An 18,260-nucleotide genomic window follows, 5' to 3' on the forward strand; every position below is an offset into this window, starting at 1 on the left:
ATGTCCAAAAGGTGAGGGATAAACAAACCACAGACAGCTGCGCGTGGAACACCTCCCGCCAACACCACCACGGACGGCCCTCAGTTACTCTCGGAGAAGCCATAGAGAAGGATCCACCCGTAAACGTTCTCCACAGCGCTAACCCATCTGCGGAGACGACGTGGAGCAGAGGTGCCCGGGCCGGGGGAGGGCTGGCTGCGGAGGGAAGGTCTCTGTCGCGCAGCGAGGGTGGCAGGGGTCTCCTGTCACATGCACGTGGTGAGGCCCACCAACCGAACACCTCAGCAACACACACTTCAGGCTACGCCAAGTCCTCCACGGCAAAGCTGCAAAGACGGGGCCCCTGGGCCACTAACTTTGACATCATGCCCTTCCCAGCTGTCCCTTTAACAAGGCTACCTCCAGATCAAGGGAATCTGAGCAAAGGGCTGAGAGCCACTGTGTGGACCAGGACCCGGCCTGCACAGGACACTGAGGGCGGGACACAGGGAAGGTGGGGGCGGTCAGCGTACAGCCATACCACGGGGGCCTGCTGGAAGGAGACCCCCCTGGCATCACCTGAGGGTCTCCAATAAAGCTGTTTCTGATGCTTTTAGTTTTTTAAACAGTGGAGTCTTCTGTTCAAATGAAGTCCTACACAGAACCCCAGCCCCAAGCCCCCCACGGCCTGCTTCCGCCCGGGGTCCTGTGTGTGGCTCTGTGTTTACCTAGCACGGAGCAGGGCTTCTTTTTACTTCTCCGCCTCCTCTTCCTCGCTGGCTTGATCCAGGGGCTGTCAGGCTTCCCTTTCCTCTTGAGAAACTTCTTCTTGATGCTGGATTCAGAACTCTGAGAACCAAGGGAAAGGAACAGAAAGAGCAAAGCATGGGCGCTCTGAAAGCAAAAGTTCTGTTTTCTTGCCATATCGTGATAATGCAACTAGAAAACTAATTTCACTTCTAGACATTTTTCTAGGTCACATTCTCAAAGACACTCATGCTTTTCCCTAAATATCACTGTAAGCTCAGTTACTTGAGTTTGGCACAAAAAAGAGTAAGTGAAAAAGTTCTACCAGTAACTAAATAAGTAAGTTCAGTAAGAGAATCCCCTTTTAATTACATGCACCCATTCATCTCGCTCATGAGAAGAGGAACAAACAAAGCCTCAACGTGCATCAAATCTATGTCCAAATTAGCCATTACACGGAGAACAAGGAAAGAAATGATCATTAATTTACAACATTTCGAGATTCCTGTGAGTACATGTGTCTCAAATCTAGACGCAGAAAGGGCATCTAACTGCCACGAGTTACAGCAGATGCAGAGCATGAACCACTAGCCTTTCTAACGACTCCACCACCAGGATCTCACAACCCCTGTTAACTATGGATAGAAAAAGAAATTTTAAAATGTGTGTTCATGAGATAAAAGGATACACTAAGGGTGGCTCACTGGCCTTTCCAACAGTTGCCCTGGAGCCCGAGCCCTCGTGCTGGGCCCCCTGAGATGCCCAGGTGCCCTGTGCTCCCTCCAGCACCTTGTTCCTGCGCCCCCTTCACAGCAAAGCTCCGGGAAGAAAGTCTGCCAAGAGCAGCACCACAGCTCCCTGCGCTTCAGTCTACGACCCCAAAGGAACACGTTTATCGCCAGACACAACAGCCCTCCCAGTGCTCGTCTCCGCCACCCACGTGGCCACTTTCTCCTTCTCGAGGCACAGACTCCCTTCCCAGCCCTGCCCGATGGCCTGGGCGGCCCGCAGGCTCCCCAGGCTCCGCCCTCCCACCACAGCCCCGCCCTCTGACCCTGTCCCCGTGAGGTCGCATCGCTTGCAGCCCTCAGCTCTGAGCCACATCCAGCCCGCAGAGGGCCTGAGGTTCCACCTCGGAAGCCTCGATCTTCCCTCGCCCGGTCCGCCCGGCGGCCCCTCCCTGGCTCTCTGCTCAGCCGCTTTCTCTGCGGCTCCCACATGGCTCCTCTGCCAGGAGCCCCGCGTCACCCGCGCACAGGTTACCAGATCAGACTCGTCTCCGTCCTCCTCCTCCTCCCCGGTGCCGGCCGACTCCTGCTCCTCTTCAGATTCGCCCTCCATCTGAGCAGCCCCGCCAGGAGCCAAAAAGAAAACAAACCAATGAGAGCCGCTGGTGGCAGGCGATCTGACCCGACACACCTTGGAGGTGCCCCCGCTCCCCAAGAGCCCGGCCCGGAAGGGCTGCCCCCATGCCAGGCTCCAGGCTGACCTGGACCACCGATCCGACGTGACTCGAACGTATGCAGATCAGTGCGCATGAGAGACTGCACTCACCGCAAAAAGGTTTTCAGAGGCCACAGACTAATATAAAACGCAAAACCTACCCCCCCCCCGACCCACGAGCCCGCCCAGCCCCAGGGCCTCGACCTGCTGCCAGTGCTGGGCACCTGCAGGCGAGCACGGGAGTGTCTGCCTGCAGGGGCAGAGCACCCAGCACGCTTCTGCGTCTTACTCTCTTCTAATGAAAAGTACGCTGTGGGATCTTTCCGTAACAGAACAGCAGAAGCACCTGGGTTCACCTTCTCTACCTACACAGGAGCCGCGCGCCCCCTCCACCCCTCCCCGCGCACCCGGCTGTGGCTCCTCGAGGGGCCACGCAGTGACCGCACCCTCACAATCTCACAGGAAGGGTAAGACCCTCCGGACAAACAGCAGACACGTGCTCCCACCCGTGCAGGACGCTCCGGGTGTGGGGCGCCCACAGGGCACCCCCAGGCCCTCTGAGGGGCCGCACCACCCCCCGAGTGTCTCCCACGCGTGCTCCTCCATTTCTCCCATGCGTATTGTGTGACCACAGCCCCAGCCTGTACTTCCACTGGGTCCTTGCTTTCTTAGTAACTGCGGAAGCTACACACACACACCGTCTGTTAAATATGTTATAAACATTCTCCTATCAAGCTCTATAGGCTCTGCTTCTGCTATTTCTTTTTAAAGTAAAACTTCTGGGCTTCCCTGGTGGCGCAGTGGTTGAGAGTCCGCCTGCCGATGCAGGGGACACGGGTTCGTGCCCCGGTCCGGGAGGATCCCACATGCCGCGGAGCGGCTGGGCCCGTGAGCCATGGCCGCTGAGCCTGCGCGTCCAGGGCCTGTGCTCTGCAACAGGAGAGGCCACAACAGTGAGAGGCCCGCGTACCGCAAAAAAAAAAAAAAAAACAAAAAAACTTCTGGGGTTTTAATCTGGACAAGTTGAACCTCTCAGTCTCTCCCTTCGTGGCTTCTAGGTTTGTGTCTTAAAACAGAAGGCCTTCATTTGAGATTAGGAAAACGGTCTCCAACCTTTTTCCCACGCTTAAATATTTTGTGTTGACACTTTAAATCTTCTGGAATTTGCTTTTTTAAATAGCAGCCTTACGGATTTATAATTCACCTCCCCTGAAATTCGCCCTTTTAAAGCACACACTCCAGCGGTCTTGAGTGGACTCAGAGTTGTGCAGCCATCACCCCACCTATGCCAGAATGGAGGGTACATTTGTTGTGCACCTTGATCTAAGGGTCGGCCTTCACTTGGCCCCCAATTTCCCCAACAACATTTACTGAAAAGTTCATGATCCCTTGCGAACAAACTGAAAACCCAACCCTTACAACAAACTGTATCTCTGCAGACAGACAGGTGCACCGGGGCCACCCTGCTCCGCGCTCTCATGGCTCTGCCGTGCCTGCACGAATCCCCGCTTGAACCCCCTCCGTATCTGTTCTGCTAACCTCTCCCCCACCCCCCAGCCCGTTCTCACTGTGAACGACTCCCATGTCAGCTGGTCCCACAGAAAATCCTGTGGGAATTTTGATGAGAACAGTTCTGAATTCATGGATAACATGGGGAAAGGGAGATGAAAGAATGGATCTTCTCATTCCGACAAATAATGGGGCATTCCACGAGCTTATTCTTTTTTTAACCTCTTTCAGTAAAGTTTTACTATCTTCTCCTTCTAGATAACACACATCTCTTGTTAAATGTATTGCTAAGCACTGTGGTGATATTAAAGACTTACAGCTAATTTTTAGGTGTGATATTGTGGTTTTGTGGTTCAAAGAATCCTTACCTTCTAAGGACCCACACTGATATACCGGCCTCAAGACCGTCCAGGTGGAGCAGGGACTCTGGCAAGCACCAGTGGCTGTACATATGCACAGCCTGACGTGTTCCGTTCAGGAGGTTAACAAGTATTGTCGGGTGTTTACTGATATTATTGACAAGCTGTCCTTATATTTTCCGACTGGCAGGACCACACAAGCTCAGCTCACTGGCTACAGCAGCCGCTCAACTGGTTTCCTTGGATTTCCTTAGATGGGTGATTATATTCCCAGCAAACTCCCTTGTCCTTTAAAAGATTAATGTTTCCTTCCGGTTTTCACCTTACAGCATCACAGCAAGAATGACCAATGTGGCGTGCTCGAGTGAGGGGAGGAAGTGGCAACCCGCACTTTTCTTTTCTTTTCTTTTCTTTTTTTTTGGCTGCATCGGGTCTTACTTGCAGCACGTGGGACCCTTCGATGTGGCATGCGAGCTTCTCTCTAGTTGTGGCATGTGGGTTTTCGCTCTCTAGTTGTGGTACGTGGGCTCTGTAGTTGTGGCATGTGGGCGCTCTCGTCGAGTCGTGTGGGCTCAGTAGTTCTGGTGCACGGGCTTAGTTGCCCCGTGGTATGTGGGATCTTAGTTCCCTGACCAGGGATCGAACCCGCATCCCGTGCATTAGAAGGTGGATTCTTTACCACTGGACCACCAGGGAAGTCCCAACCTACACTCTTTTTATCACTGGTATTAGCAATGGTTTAAAACTTTCGCCATTAAATATAACCTTTTTTGTAGGATTCTGATATCTTTATAATAAGCTTTATTTAAATGTTATCTTTAAATTTCATTGGGTAGTTTCTTATTTTAAAAATACTGAGCAGTGAAACTACCCATCAAAGTGGGCAGATTAACAACTTCCAAAACTCCTGTGACTGTAAAGGGAAGAATAAGGAATAACTCCTTATAAGGAATAAGTACTTGAAAACTGCACACACAGCAGCTACAGAAACAGACGTGAGGCGCTTGGGGTGAGAAGGGAGGGGAACACCACAGCTGGCACCTGACTGGACAGACGGTGTAGGACTAAGCCAGGCAGAGGCCACACAGGGCGGGGGACCCGAGCCAGCAGGCCCCGTGAGCGCCCGAGACAACCCGCACCCACCTGCCCCATCCACACCAGTGCGGAGACAAGGACACCGGTCATCGGTGAGGAGTCAGCCCCCTACATGGAGAAGGAGGCACCGTGCTGGCCACATACACACAGGGCCTCACTTGCTACAAATCGACTTTTTAGAAGGACAAATAACTACACAGATAAACAGCTGGGTCCCAAACAGGCACTACACAAGAGAAGGCATCCAAACAGCAAATAAACATACAACAAAGTACCCAGGGCTTCCCTGGTGGCGCAGTGGCTGAGGGTCCGCCTGCCGATGCAGGGGACACGGGTTCGTGCCCCGGTCTGGGAAGATCCCACATGCCGCGGAGCGGCTGGGCCCGTGAGCCATGGCCGCTGAGCCTGCGCGTCCAGGGCCTGTGCTCTGCAACAGGAGAGGCCACAACAGTGAGAGGCCCGCGTAGCGCAAAAAAAAAAAAAAAAAAGTACCCAAGCTTCTCGGAAACCAGGGAAACGCAAATCAGAACTGCAGTGTGAGAGCGCTCAGCCGCGCCAGGAGGGCAGCCCACCAAGTTTACAAGCCCGTGATGCACACACAGGACGTGCAGCTCCCCTCGCGGATGTGCCAGACATGGGCAACAGCCCCGCTGGAGCCCCGCACACACCCGTCCAGAGGGGTGCGGCCCCACTTGGCTCCCAACGCTCTGGCCTCAGAAACTACCGAGAACAGCCAAGGGCTGTGGGGGCCCGTGAGTCCGTGAACACGCGCCGCTGCAGACACTTACACCTGCGGCGTGGCTCCCTCAAAGGAGAGTGAGAAAGGCAGGTAACATCCCAGGACTATTATAACCCTGGAGGGTCTCAGAGACCCTGGGCCACCTTAAAAACCACCATCACACAACAGTGAAAATGAACTAACAGCATAAATAAATCGCACAAACACAACACAGAGTATAACGAGCCACACTCAGAAAAAGGAGTGCCTCCTGCGTGATTGCACCGAAGCCCAGAACAAGAGCAGAGGCAACCCTGCCACGGGGACCGGAGCGGGGCGCCACCCGCGTGCTCCTGCCCTGGGCACCACTGACCTGTGCCCCGTCCCCAAGTCCACGCGGCAGGGAGCTGGACCCTGTGACATGCCTTCCAGTCTCTCTCCTTTGCTCCGCTACCTCAGCAGGTCCTGTGAAGAGCTTTCCTGGAGGCCGCAGCCTCCCCTGCCCTTGTCCCCTGATACATGGTTGTGTCTGGCTGACTTTAAGGCAGGTTTAGCCTCAGAACCGGCTGGCATATCTCCCATCTTTCTCGTCTCCAGAACAGGTCACATAACAAATCCATGACTCTCTGTTACTATCACTGATCTGTTTAGATCTGCTCCTGCCATCTTACTTTGTTTTCCACATTTTCTTCTTGATTCTGCTTTTATTTATTTCCTGATTCTTTTGTTAGCTTGATACCCATTTAATTTTCTTCCTTTGTATCAGTATCTAGACTAACTCAGTGTTATTCAGTGTCTAGATTCTTTCCGGAAGATGAGGACCTCCATCAAAATAGAGAATCCAGAGATAGACTCACATTCAAATGCCGCGTGGTATGTGACAGAGGTGGCATTTTAAATCAGCAAGGAAGCAAATGTCAGTCACTAAACAGTGCTGGCACACACGGCTCACCATGTGAGGGAGGCCACACAACCCTGACCTCACGTTTTGTTCAAAAAGCTTTACTGAGGTATAATTTATATACCATAAAATTCACCCACTTTGACTGTCTCTACCTCACGTTTCATCAAAAATTCTCTGAATCAAATGTTTATATATAAAGAATGAAGCCCATGAAGAGTTAGAAGATAGCTTACATCAATATATTCTAAATCGCCACAGGGAAACGTCTGTGTATTGTAATTAGAACCCCGAACCCAGAAATCATACAGAAACAGACTAGTATCCATGAGCTCTGACATCGCAGCCAAGGCTGGACAGCACACACCTTCGAGCAACAGGTCAGCTCTGCGCTCACATAAGGCTGCCAGACCACATGACCCAGCGGAAACGGGGTCGCTAGACAACAAATCCTGACAGCCAGTTGTGTGCGAAGCTGCTCGGCACATTCAGACCTGCAGCAAAACACTGAGATACAGGGACATGCAGATGAAAACCTGTCCCTCCCAACTCACTGCGGCAGAGACCTGGAGATGCCCACATTCTACCTCTCAACAAAGTGCATACTACGAGCCCCGAGTGTCGCCTCTAACAACAGGAAATGGCTTTACGGGGGGGGGGGGGCGCACACCCACTGAGGGGCCCAGCCAAGAGCAGCTCGTGGAGCCACAGGCAAAGCTCCTTAAGGAGACTGGACGTCCAGAGTCAAGTCCCCACTGCAGGCGGCAGGGAGTACAGGTCTGTAAAAATCACCGTTCAAAATACCACCACAAGAATTAGGAGACTGCTTCCTTCCTACACGAAAGGGAAAAAATAATAAAAGATGGAAGAGAAAAAAAAAATAAATGATATCTTAAATCATTTTAAAATTTCCTTTAAATCTCTAATGTCAGCATTTTCTACCAATTTATTTTTGAAAAATTATACCTTAATAGCTGGGCCAACATTTAAAATTTTGCCCCAAAACCTGCTAAAAAATAGAACTGGCATAAATGGCTAATATGAATCTGAAATTTAAGCAACACTAAGAAAAAACATGGCCAAACTCCAGAAGCTGAAAGAAAATGCTTTACACACGTCAAAGGCTGTACCCACAGGGCTGATGCAAAGTGCAAAAAGCTAATCAACAAAATCATACACTTCAAACAAGTCACTGTTGCAACAAACTCACTGGAACGTCTCTGCCCATCCTTAGTTTCAGAATTACTCGTAAGGTGTAATGGTCCATCTTAAAGATGCTCCAAAGTTTTCTCAGACAAGTCTGAGGCATGGACAGTAAATCCACGGCTCCACACGTCTGCCTGGCTCTCAGCCACAGTTTCGCCTTCGTGTCTAACTCACCCCTCCCCCAATCAGAAGGGCCCCAACAGCAACAGCCACTCTGCTCAAGTCTGCGCCCGGCACCCCTGGGCCCCCTGAATCACTGAAACCGTACAAGCCCCGTGGTCCCTGTCATGTTGCGGCAAAGACAGAAATGAGGGTCTTTTCTTTTCTGACAAACAAGGAAAATAAAGAAGCCATGGGCAGGCTATGGAAACAACATAAACTGGCCTGAAAGAGTTAATCAATCCTAGCTTTTCTTTTTTTTTTTTTTTTTTCCCTTGGCTGCACTGGGTCTATCGTTGCTGCAGGCGGGCTTTCTCTAGATGTGGCGAGCGGGGGCTACTCTTTGTTGCAGTGCACGGGCTTCTCACTGCAGTGGCTCCTCTTGTTGTGGAGCACGGGCTCTAGGGCATGCGGGCTTCAGGAGCTGTGGTTCGTGGGCTTCAGTAGTTGTGGCTCGCGGGCTCTAGAGCACAGGCTCAGTAGTTGTGGCGCACGGGCTTAGTTGCTCCGCAGCACATGGGATCTTCCCGGACCAGGGCTCGAACCCATGTCCCCTACACTGGCAGGCGGATTCTTAAGCACTGCGCCACCAGGGAAATCCCAACCCTAGTTTTATTTTAACTGTTACTAATCTGTAGTGTCTGTAACTAGACTTATCCTTCACAAAGCTAACCTCTAACACTCTCTGACATTATGTGAATTACATCCTGCACTCCCCTGTAGGAAATCACCCCTTGTAGCGTTCTGCATTTTAGAAATGCAGCCGATAACCCAGCCGATAACAAACGGACCCAATTACCAGGCTGCCTGTCACCCGTTTTGAAATAATGCAAGAAGAAGAAAAATTCAAGACCTTCATTACTTTGATCCTTATCACCTATCCGCAGACTGCAAGCTCCACCTCTAAGACCTCTCCTGATTCCCCGGGGAGGGGGGGGGGCACAGTTCTTGAGGCACTAGCCTGCTGTGTTCCCTTTTTGCCTGGCAAAGAATAAAGCTATTATTTCGTTTCCTTCAAAACTCTGTGTCCACATTTCTGTTCGGCACCGGTGCACAGAGAGCCAAGACAAGGCATCACCACCCCCAGCCGGTGCCACGCCTTCAGGGCCACCAAACCGCCAACTCCGAGCTCGTCCTGGGTGGACACGGATGAAGCGTCCATAACAAGGACACGCCAGCACACGTACCACCCCACAGGCCTGTCAGCAGCCCTGGGCACTCACTCCACTGGGAGGACAGAGGCCTCACCTGCGGAAGGACCACACCTGTGCCGGGTGCCTGGGACACCGTGCCAAGGCCAAGGGCAAGCCGTACTGGCACTCGGTCAGCCACGGTTAGCAGTTTGGGTTATTAATGGTATTATTCCTGTCACTCCCAAGCCTAAAAATGCTCAGGCCGTTTACTTCCATGAACGCTGCACGGGAAGACAAACACTTCTCTGATGAAAATAAACTACCTAAAAATTCAAGAGAAATAAAATACAAGAATCCCAGCCAGAAGTAAACAGGGGGCTTTATTAAGGCCCAGAAGCGCCCAGCCGCCACCCCTACCCCCGCCAGGACCGAGGTCTGCGGTGTGCGTCCCGCCCACCTTCTGGCTGCGGTCAGGCTCCAGCGCACTGTCCTTGGAGGCCCTGCTGCCCTCGGCAGGGAACGCGGTGGCCGGCTGGGCGCCCTGGTCCTCATCCTCCTCCAGCTCCTCCGAGTCGTCCTCCTCAGAGTCCATGTCTAGGCTCTCCCCGTTCACGTGGAGGGAGCCGTCACCCAGGTCCTTCTCGCCCTGGAACACGCCAGAAGCCCACGTCAGGACCCCACCAACTCCTCGGGGCAAGGCCCACGGGGCGGGGCAGGGGAGGGGGTGGCGACTGTGCCGGAAGACGAGAGCTTGGGGCGGGCGGGGGCCACCCTGGAGCAGAGATGGAGGGCAGCCCCCGCAGCCTGGCCCGCACCCTTACCTTGGAGCCCACCGTGGAATGAGTTATGCTCTTAAACATCTCAATCACCGTCCTCTGTTTTAACACTTTGGTCTTTTTCTTAGGAACCAGGCTATAGGTTCCCATTCTTCGTTTTTTCTTCCGAGATACTGCAGCTGCTAAAACAAAAGGCAAGCAAGCTAAAAAAAAAAAAAAGTCAAAAGGGGATGAGAGAAGAAAAGAAATGCCATTCAAATGTTTTTAGAGGTAGGTGACAGTTCACAAACTCTCATCACCAAAATTATCAGCACTCAACAGTGTCTTAAGTTGCACAGAGAAAGCTGAAAACCCGTCACAGATACAGGATTTGTCCACAAGGAGACACCGAGCTGTACGGAGGGCAAACGTGAGCACCCCCTCCCGAGCAGGCAGCACAACACCAGGAGACCCTCAAGCTGGCAGGAACGGGCCCGGGTGCACCTGGGACAGCCTCTGAGCAGGGCTCTCCGAGGGGCTGAGAAGGAAGGGCCTCCTCCAGACGCCCTCCTGCTCGTGTGTCCAGAGGGTCCACCGCTGACGTGCAGCCACTGAAGAGTGGACTTACACCACTATCACCTGGACCCTCCATCCTCGCTCAGCACTTCACGGACCACGGGGAAGGATACTGGAAACAAGGGCCCAGCGAGCTATCCCTGCACACAAGGGCCAGGGAGGGAGAGGCCTGGGAGCAAGGTCTCCTGACAAGCGCAGCAGTGGAGGGGGTACCGAGCAGGGGCTTGGGGACTCGTGGCCCCTGACGCCATTCTGGGCAAAGCAGCCCCAGGTTTACTGCTTTGACAGAATGAGGGTCTCTGTGATGTTTTATTTTTGTAAAAAGTTCCAGGGTATAAAAAAAAAAATCTGAAAACCACTGCTTTAAACACGGAGGAACTCCACGAAAGGGCTGAAAGAAATACCTTACGTTTTATTTCTACGAAATGCAGAGAAGGGATACGGGGAGAAAGGATGCACGTCGGCCATGGGCGCCGGGGGTCAGAATGACAGCCCCTCGCAGGTGCGTGGCGAAGCCAGGACACTGAGGACAATCGCCACGTGGGCCACACGTGTTTACGTGGAAACGCCGACCGTCCACGCGCTGAACGGAGCACAGGTGAGCTGGCGGAGGTGCCCCCCCCAGGAGGAGGCGGGTGGGTTGTGAGCTCCGTGCAAACTTGCCATCTGGTCTCCGCTCGCGCCGCAGCACGACGGCAAGAGCAGGCCCTCCGGGGCGGGGCTGTCACCACAGTGACAAGAAGAGATGGCCCGAAAGCGTGCACTTCCTGTGACAGCGTAATGCACCGGCCAGGGGAAGTGGGGAGGAGGAAGGTTTGAAGAACGAGGCAGGCAGTTCCAGGTCTGCAGCGACGCCGTCACACAGGGCCACGTCCCCACGGGCCCCTGCTCCCCCGCCCCCCACCCCGGGGTGAGGACGCTGCAGGCACAGCAAGAGGGGCCTGCCACCTCCCTGGGGAGGGAGCCGGGCAGCTGCTGCAGGAGCGCCAGGCACCAGGCTGTTCACACTGTCCTGAGCCCGCAGGCCCCGTCTCCGCCTCCGGCCCTCAGGTAAGGAAACAGAGGCAGAGAAGGACCCATGTGGGAAACTGCTAAACACACTCAGCATTTCTGTTTAGAAAACTTGGATTGAACAGATAAGGAAATAATAAAGCTAAAATAGGAACAATCTTAATTTTTATTAAGATAAAAGATCCTTGTGGCTTGCAGGATCTTAGTTCCCTGACAAGGGACTGAACCCACACCCATGGAGTCCTAACCACTGGACTGCGAGGGAATTCCCCAATCTTAACTTTTTAACAGAAGTACCGACTCCTGACATTCCTCGCCAAGCCCTACACACATGGGTTTAATTCCACAGAGACATGCAACTCTGTCCAGCTTTAACTCTTTGAAACAAATAATACTGAGTTGAAATAGACCAAAAGTTGGAGGTGGTGGGGAGACAGACTGACCCTGTTTTCTAACCAACCACAGCGCTCCAACACACAGAACAAGGACTCCCTGGAGACACAGCTAGTCCCAGGACTGGGGAAGGACAAGACGGGCTGGGTCCACCTGGTGTAGCCAGGAAGTCCTCACAAAGTGATGGGGTCACATCGGAGGACTCAGGAGCCAGCCTGAAGGGCAAACCTGGGGCAATTTGACCATGACGGTGACGGACTGGAGCCCAGAGACTCACAAAAGGATCCGTGAGTTGAGACAGAGGCAAGGCTGGAAAGGGGAGGCCCTTCATTCCAGCAGAAGCTCCACTAGGAAGTAAGGACAGGGCAATGGAATTGGAAGCCATCCTGGGACGATCAGTCTGGGAGTGGGTCCCTAGATGCTCAAGCTGCCAGGTGGGACCATGCAACCCTCTAAGTCCCGTCTCCAAAGACACAAAGGACAACAACCCAAGGGCCTGTAGACCCAGCCCTGCCGCAGCAGGACCAACACCCACACCCCACTCCCAGGGGACGCAGCAAGGACACACGCCCCTCGGGGACGGCAGTGACCCAAGCCTGACCCGGGAAGACAGCAGCGACCCCAGGGGGACGCTCCAGATGTCCAGACGCACACTAAGGGACTGCAGGAAGCCGGCCAGAAATGCCTCCTGGGACAACTGACTGGCAAAGGCGAGCGGGGCCTGAGGCCTGGACAACGTGTCACACGGGGGGCCCTTTCAGGCTCTGACACTACAGCGACTGCCCGAGAGGGCGCCACGCACAACAGGGACGCGCCCAGGGCCCCATGTCTGCAACTTCCACGCACGTTCAGAAGTAAACGTTACACGCTGGGCGGGAGAAGGATGTGCAACTGTGCACGGGGTGGAATGGAGGGAGGGGGACGGGGGAGGCCACAGGCATCCTCTGCAGAACCTCTGGTCTGAAATTACTGATAAGCAACAAGTGTCCTGAAAGTCCTAAGGAAGACAGGCCCCAACCAGCACATGACCACCCCAGGGCAGCCCCTCGGGGGGCCGCCTCCCCCTCGTCTGTGAGTCCTCAGCGATGTGAGCCGGGCCTGGCAGAGAGGCCTGTCTGCACTGGAGGGGTCTGCAGAGGAAGCAGGCTCTACGGGCACGCCTGCCACGGCAGCCTCCCTGGGGGCCGCTCACCAGCGCCCCCCTCCTGCGAAAGGCCCCACAAGGCACCCGATGCTCCTCCACGCCCCCAGGTGAGCGTGAGGAGAGGTGGCTCGGGGTGGGAGGGGGCCGCCCCACGGCCACCCGCACCTGAACCACGGCGCCCCTGCAGTACTGAATCCATGAGCTGGGAGACTCCTCAAATCCAGAGCCCTCCACCCAATCAGACCAAGGCCGCAGACTGTCAGAATGAAAACGGATCTTCACCTGGAAGCTGAAAACAAGCGGAGGACGCGACACAGCACCGGGTGAGGGTGGAGCGGGGCCCGCGTCCTCTGTGGTGCAGGCTCGGGACACGCCCGAGAGAGAGGCGGCGGCAGGTTCCCTTTACCTGTCTGTGCCTTCGTGGTGGCCACGTAGCACTGGTTTTGAGGTAGCGACTGGTGAAGGGGCGGGAAGGGGGGTAAAAGCTGCTGTCGTCCAAAATCCGAGGCATTTCTGCTCAACTCCTCTTTCGGCTCCTCAGGGTCACGGGCGTCCCGGCCTTCCCTGGGGTCCTTACTGGCCGCGTGCTTCAAAACAAAGACAACGCGACAATGACGCACAGGCAGGCAGCGATGAAACAGCGTGCCTCTCCCACCAAACCACTCCCCCGAGAGATGTGCGCTGAGGAGAGAGGGGAGAGCGCAGAAACCCGCTGCCACCAGAGCGCCTGTGACAGGCGCGGGTCGGCGTCACAGGCCAAGAACAGAGTCTGCGTTTCTGCAGGGAAGTAGCAGCGGCTGTGACACATGCGGCACCCAGAACCGGGACCGTCTCCCACCTGGGCCTTTACAGAAAGCCAGCCAGCCTGTGATTTAGGTAATAAACTATGACTACGTTTGCAAATACCCAGATGGAGCACATTCCAGGTGATCACGGCTACACAGTGCACATCCCCCAAGTGGTTTTCACGCCACGACAGATCATCATGTTACACCTTAAAGACGCTTTTGCTCAGTTTTACCCATTTCCTCAGTGTCTCGGCCTTAGCCTTCTGAGACCACAACAGCCTGTGATGTGGACGTCAACCCCCTGGCACCGACCAACAGCCCTGCCTTTGCTCCGGACACCACTCAGCACCCCACCACCTCTTGCTTCCCCAGAGTCACCTACAGCCTCGAGACAGTCTGATCTCAAACCCGATTCCACTGAACCACATTTCGTTGTGCACAAAGCAGGTGTGATCCTTCAATGTATGGGGCAGGGAAACTGGACAGTCACCTGCAAAAGGATGGAGGTGGACCTTCACCTTATACCACTGACAGAGATTAACTCTGAACAGATCAAAGACCTAAAACTGTAAGACTCCTAGAAGAAAACGGGGGAAGCTTCATGACATTGGATTTGGCAATGAATCCTTGGATATTACAACAAAAGCACAGGCAACAAAAGAAAAAAGATAAATTAGACTTCATTAAAATTAAAAATTTCTTATAGGGACTTCCCTGGTGGTGCAGTGGTTAAGAATCCACCTGCCAATGCAGGGGACACAGGTTCAAGCCCTGGTCCGGGAAGATCCCACATGCCGCAGAGCAACTAAGCCCATGCACCACAACTACTGAGCCTGCGTTCCAGAGCCCGCGAGCTACAACTACTGAAGCCCGCGCGCCTAGAGCCTGTGCCCCCCCAACAAGAGAAGCCACCGCAGTGAGAAGCCCGCGCACAGCAACAAAGAGTAGCCCCAGCTCACTGCAACTAGAGAAAGCCCGTGCGCAACAACGAAGACTCAACGCAGCCAAAAATAAAAAAATAAAATAAAAAATTTCTTATAAATCAAAACCACAATGAGACATCACCTCACGCCTGTAAGAATGGCTATCATCAAAAAGACCACAAATAACAAACGTTGGAGAGGGTGTGGAGAAAATAGAACCCTAGTGCACTGCTGGTGGGAATGCAAACTAGTGCAGCCACTATGGAGGTTCCTCAAAAAGTTAAAAATAGAACTACTATATGATCCAGCAATTCCACTCCTGGGTATTTATCCAAAGAATACAAAAACAATAGTTCAAAAAGATAAATGCACCCCTGTGTTCACTGTAGCACTATTTATGATAGCCAAGATGTGGAAGCAACCTAAATGCCCGTCAACAGACAAATGGATAAAGAAGATGTGGTGTATTTATACACACACACAATGGAAGATTACTCAGCCATAAAAAAGAATGAAACCTTGCTGTTTGTGACAATACGGATGGATCCAGAGGTACTACACTAAATGAAATAAGTCAGAGAAAAAGACGAATACCATGATTTCACTTATATGTGGAATCTAAAAAGCAAAACAGATGAACAAACATAACAAAACAGAAACACTCATAAATACAGAGAATAAATAGCGGGTAGAGAGGTGGGGGAGGACAGACAAAACAGGTGAAGGGGATTAAAAAGTACAAACCAACAGTTATGTAATAAGTAAGTCATGGGGATGTAACACACAGCATGGAGAATACAGTCAACAATACTGTAATAACTTTGAATGGTGACAGATGGTAACTAGACTATTCCTGGTGATTCTTTTGTAATATATAAAGATATTGAATCACTATGCTGTAAGCCTGAAACTAATATATTGTAAGTCAATTACACGTCCATTAAAATTTTTTTTAATTTCTATGCATCAAAGGACAAAATCCATAGAAAGAAATGGCAACCTATAGAATGGGAGACAATATTTGCAAATTATATATCCGATAAAGGAATCATGCATAGAATATATAAAGAACTCTACAGCTCAACAACAACAAAAAAACCCAATTTAAAAATGGGTAAAGCATCTGAATAGATATTTCTCCAAAGAAGACATACAAATGGCCAAAAAGCACATGAAAAGATGCTTAATTTAACATCACTGATCATCAGGAAAATGCAACTCAAAACCGCAATGAGACCACCTCACATTCCTGGGATGGCTACTATCAAACAAACAGAAAACAAGTGTTGGTGAAGGTACGGAGACACTGGGGCCTCGGTGCGCTGCTGGGGGGAAGGTAAAATGGCGCAGATGCTGTGGACAACAGCGTGGGGCTTCCTCAAGAAGTAGATGGAATTATCCTATGATCCTGCCAATTCCACTTCTGGGCGCACACTCTGAAGAATCAAAAGCAGGGACTCGAAGAGCTCTTTGTACAACTGTGTTCACAGCAGCATCGTTCACGACAGACAAGGGGTGGAGGCAACCCAAGTGCCCACTGATGGATGATGGATAAACTAAATGTACATGTGTGTATACGTACACGCATGCAATGGAATATTATCCGGCCTTAAAAAGGAAGGAAGTTTTGACAGAGGCTACATTGTCTCGAGGACATTGTGCTGAGTGAAACAGGCCAGGCACAAAAGGACAAATCCTCATATGAGGGACCAAGCGTAGTCAATCCGAGACAGAAAGTAGATGTCAGGGCCCAGGGCTGGGGGTGAGGAAGGGGAGTGAGTGTTTAATGGGGACAGAGCGTCAGTCTGTGGAGACGAGGAAGTCCTGGGGAGAACGGTGGCAACGGCCGCACAACAATGTGAATGTGCTTAATGCCCCTGAGCTGGATACTCAAAATGGTCAGAATGGCAAATTCTGTGTTATGCATATTTTAATACATGTCCACATCTCTGGGAGTCGACATCGGGGAGATGCCAACAGGCCTGCCAGGGGCGGCCCTGGACTCGGCTTCTCCCAGCGGGACCCACGCTCAGCCCTCTGGCTCCTCTGCCAGGCTCCCCGCCTGGGCCCGCACGCAGCTCCTCCTCACACAGCACAGGCCGAGGCCTCCTCCGTGGCCTCCACCGCTAACGTGCCCTGGCACAGACAGCCCTGGTAAAGGTAACCTGTTAGCTGGGTCAATTCTCCAGTCCTTCTCAAATATGTGGGCTTTGTCTCAAGGTCACTGCTTTGACACGATCGCTCCCTCACTCCTCCCACGAACGACCTCAGAGACCACGCAGCTACCACCTCCACCAGTGCTTGCAAGACAGACGTGACACAGGAGCTTAAAGGATAAATGGATGAAGGCAGAAGCTAAATCTGAGAGGGCAACAGCCACGTGAGGCTTGTTCTCACTCAGGCACAAAATCCATTCTTTGATTCAAGGTATTATTTTTGAAAATCTAAAAAACAAAATTAAAAACTGCTGAACTTGAGTGAAGACCCTAAACTCTGTTAGGGCCCCATCATCTGACAAAGCAAACCCACCGAGGCGGAGTGGCTGGCGCCTGACCTCCCGGCGGGGCACCGCAGAGCCCCAGCCAGTCCCCCACGTGGAGAGAGGACCCACGCCAACACCTACCTGCCACGCGCCCGGGTCACAGTGTGTGACCCAGACGCCCGAGGGCAACCGCGCCTGGCCCCCGCTGGCCTCCCCACCTCAGTGCTCACTCTGCTCAGCGGCTCTCCCTTCCTCACCCCAGCCACTGTTGGGCCTGGCCCAACTGGGGCGAGTCCTCACACCCACCTGGTGCCCCCGCTTCCGGGTGCAGCAAACACCCACCTGCAACCCAGCTGCAGGAGGACCCGCCCCACCCGTACCAAGAGTACCCAGCCAGGCCCGCATCTTCTCTCCAGAACCCAGGGACTACTGGGGGGCTGTGTGGAAGGAGCCAGGGAGAGCGCAGGGACACAGCCACCCAAGGAGAAGCCAGAGGTCCCCGTGTGGCACCTCCAGGAATGAGCACAATTCAGTTAGGGAGACGGGTCTACACTGGCGTGCCAATGCGGGATAAAAGGGTCTCCTTCCAGAAGTTCTCACTTCCTTTGCGTGAACGGTGGCTGAGTCTAACCCTGTGTCGGCACCTTCTGATGGCACAGGCATTGGGTCCGAGAGGCAAACTGGCTCTGCCCTGCCTGGGGATGCGAGGCCACCAGGCTGTGAAAACCCCTGCATTTTTAAACTCTTAAAGTACAATGGATTTCTTGCCATAAGCATGTAACACTCTTTCTATCATGGGGATGACTGTTTTCAAAACGCAATTTTCAATAAAACATGCTTTCCTAAGAAAAGCAAACAAGACTAAACTGGGTCTGGGGAGAAGAGAAGCCAGAGGGCAGGAGAGGCCAGGTCTGGACCTGGGCCGGGAGCCAGGAGGGC

At 53.0% G+C, this 18,260-nt stretch overlaps 1 protein-coding gene across 7 annotated transcripts in view; it reads right to left on the bottom strand.

Moving 5' to 3' along the window:
• EHMT1 (euchromatic histone lysine methyltransferase 1) overlaps positions 1-18,260 on the bottom strand; it is a 144,701-nt gene that overhangs the window by 50,391 nt on the left and 76,050 nt on the right. For 5 of the 7 annotated variants that reach the window (XM_060300067.2, XM_060300066.2, XM_030838130.3 and 2 more), the window contains exons 4-8: positions 13,535-13,715; positions 10,071-10,228; positions 9,707-9,895; positions 1,990-2,067; positions 708-828 (exon numbers count right to left, since the gene is read on the bottom strand). In XM_060300067.2, the coding sequence (XP_060156050.1) occupies positions 708-828; positions 1,990-2,067; positions 9,707-9,895; positions 10,071-10,228; positions 13,535-13,715 (727 nt within the window). The remainder of the gene's footprint in view (positions 1-707; positions 829-1,989; positions 2,068-9,706; positions 9,896-10,070; positions 10,229-13,534; positions 13,716-18,260) is intronic. The other 2 variants (XM_030838128.3, XM_030838127.3) reach the window with 2 other exon arrangements.

Source organism: Globicephala melas, chromosome 6 (assembly GCF_963455315.2).
Source record: "Globicephala melas chromosome 6, mGloMel1.2, whole genome shotgun sequence".
Lineage (NCBI taxonomy): Eukaryota > Metazoa > Chordata > Mammalia > Artiodactyla > Delphinidae > Globicephala > Globicephala melas.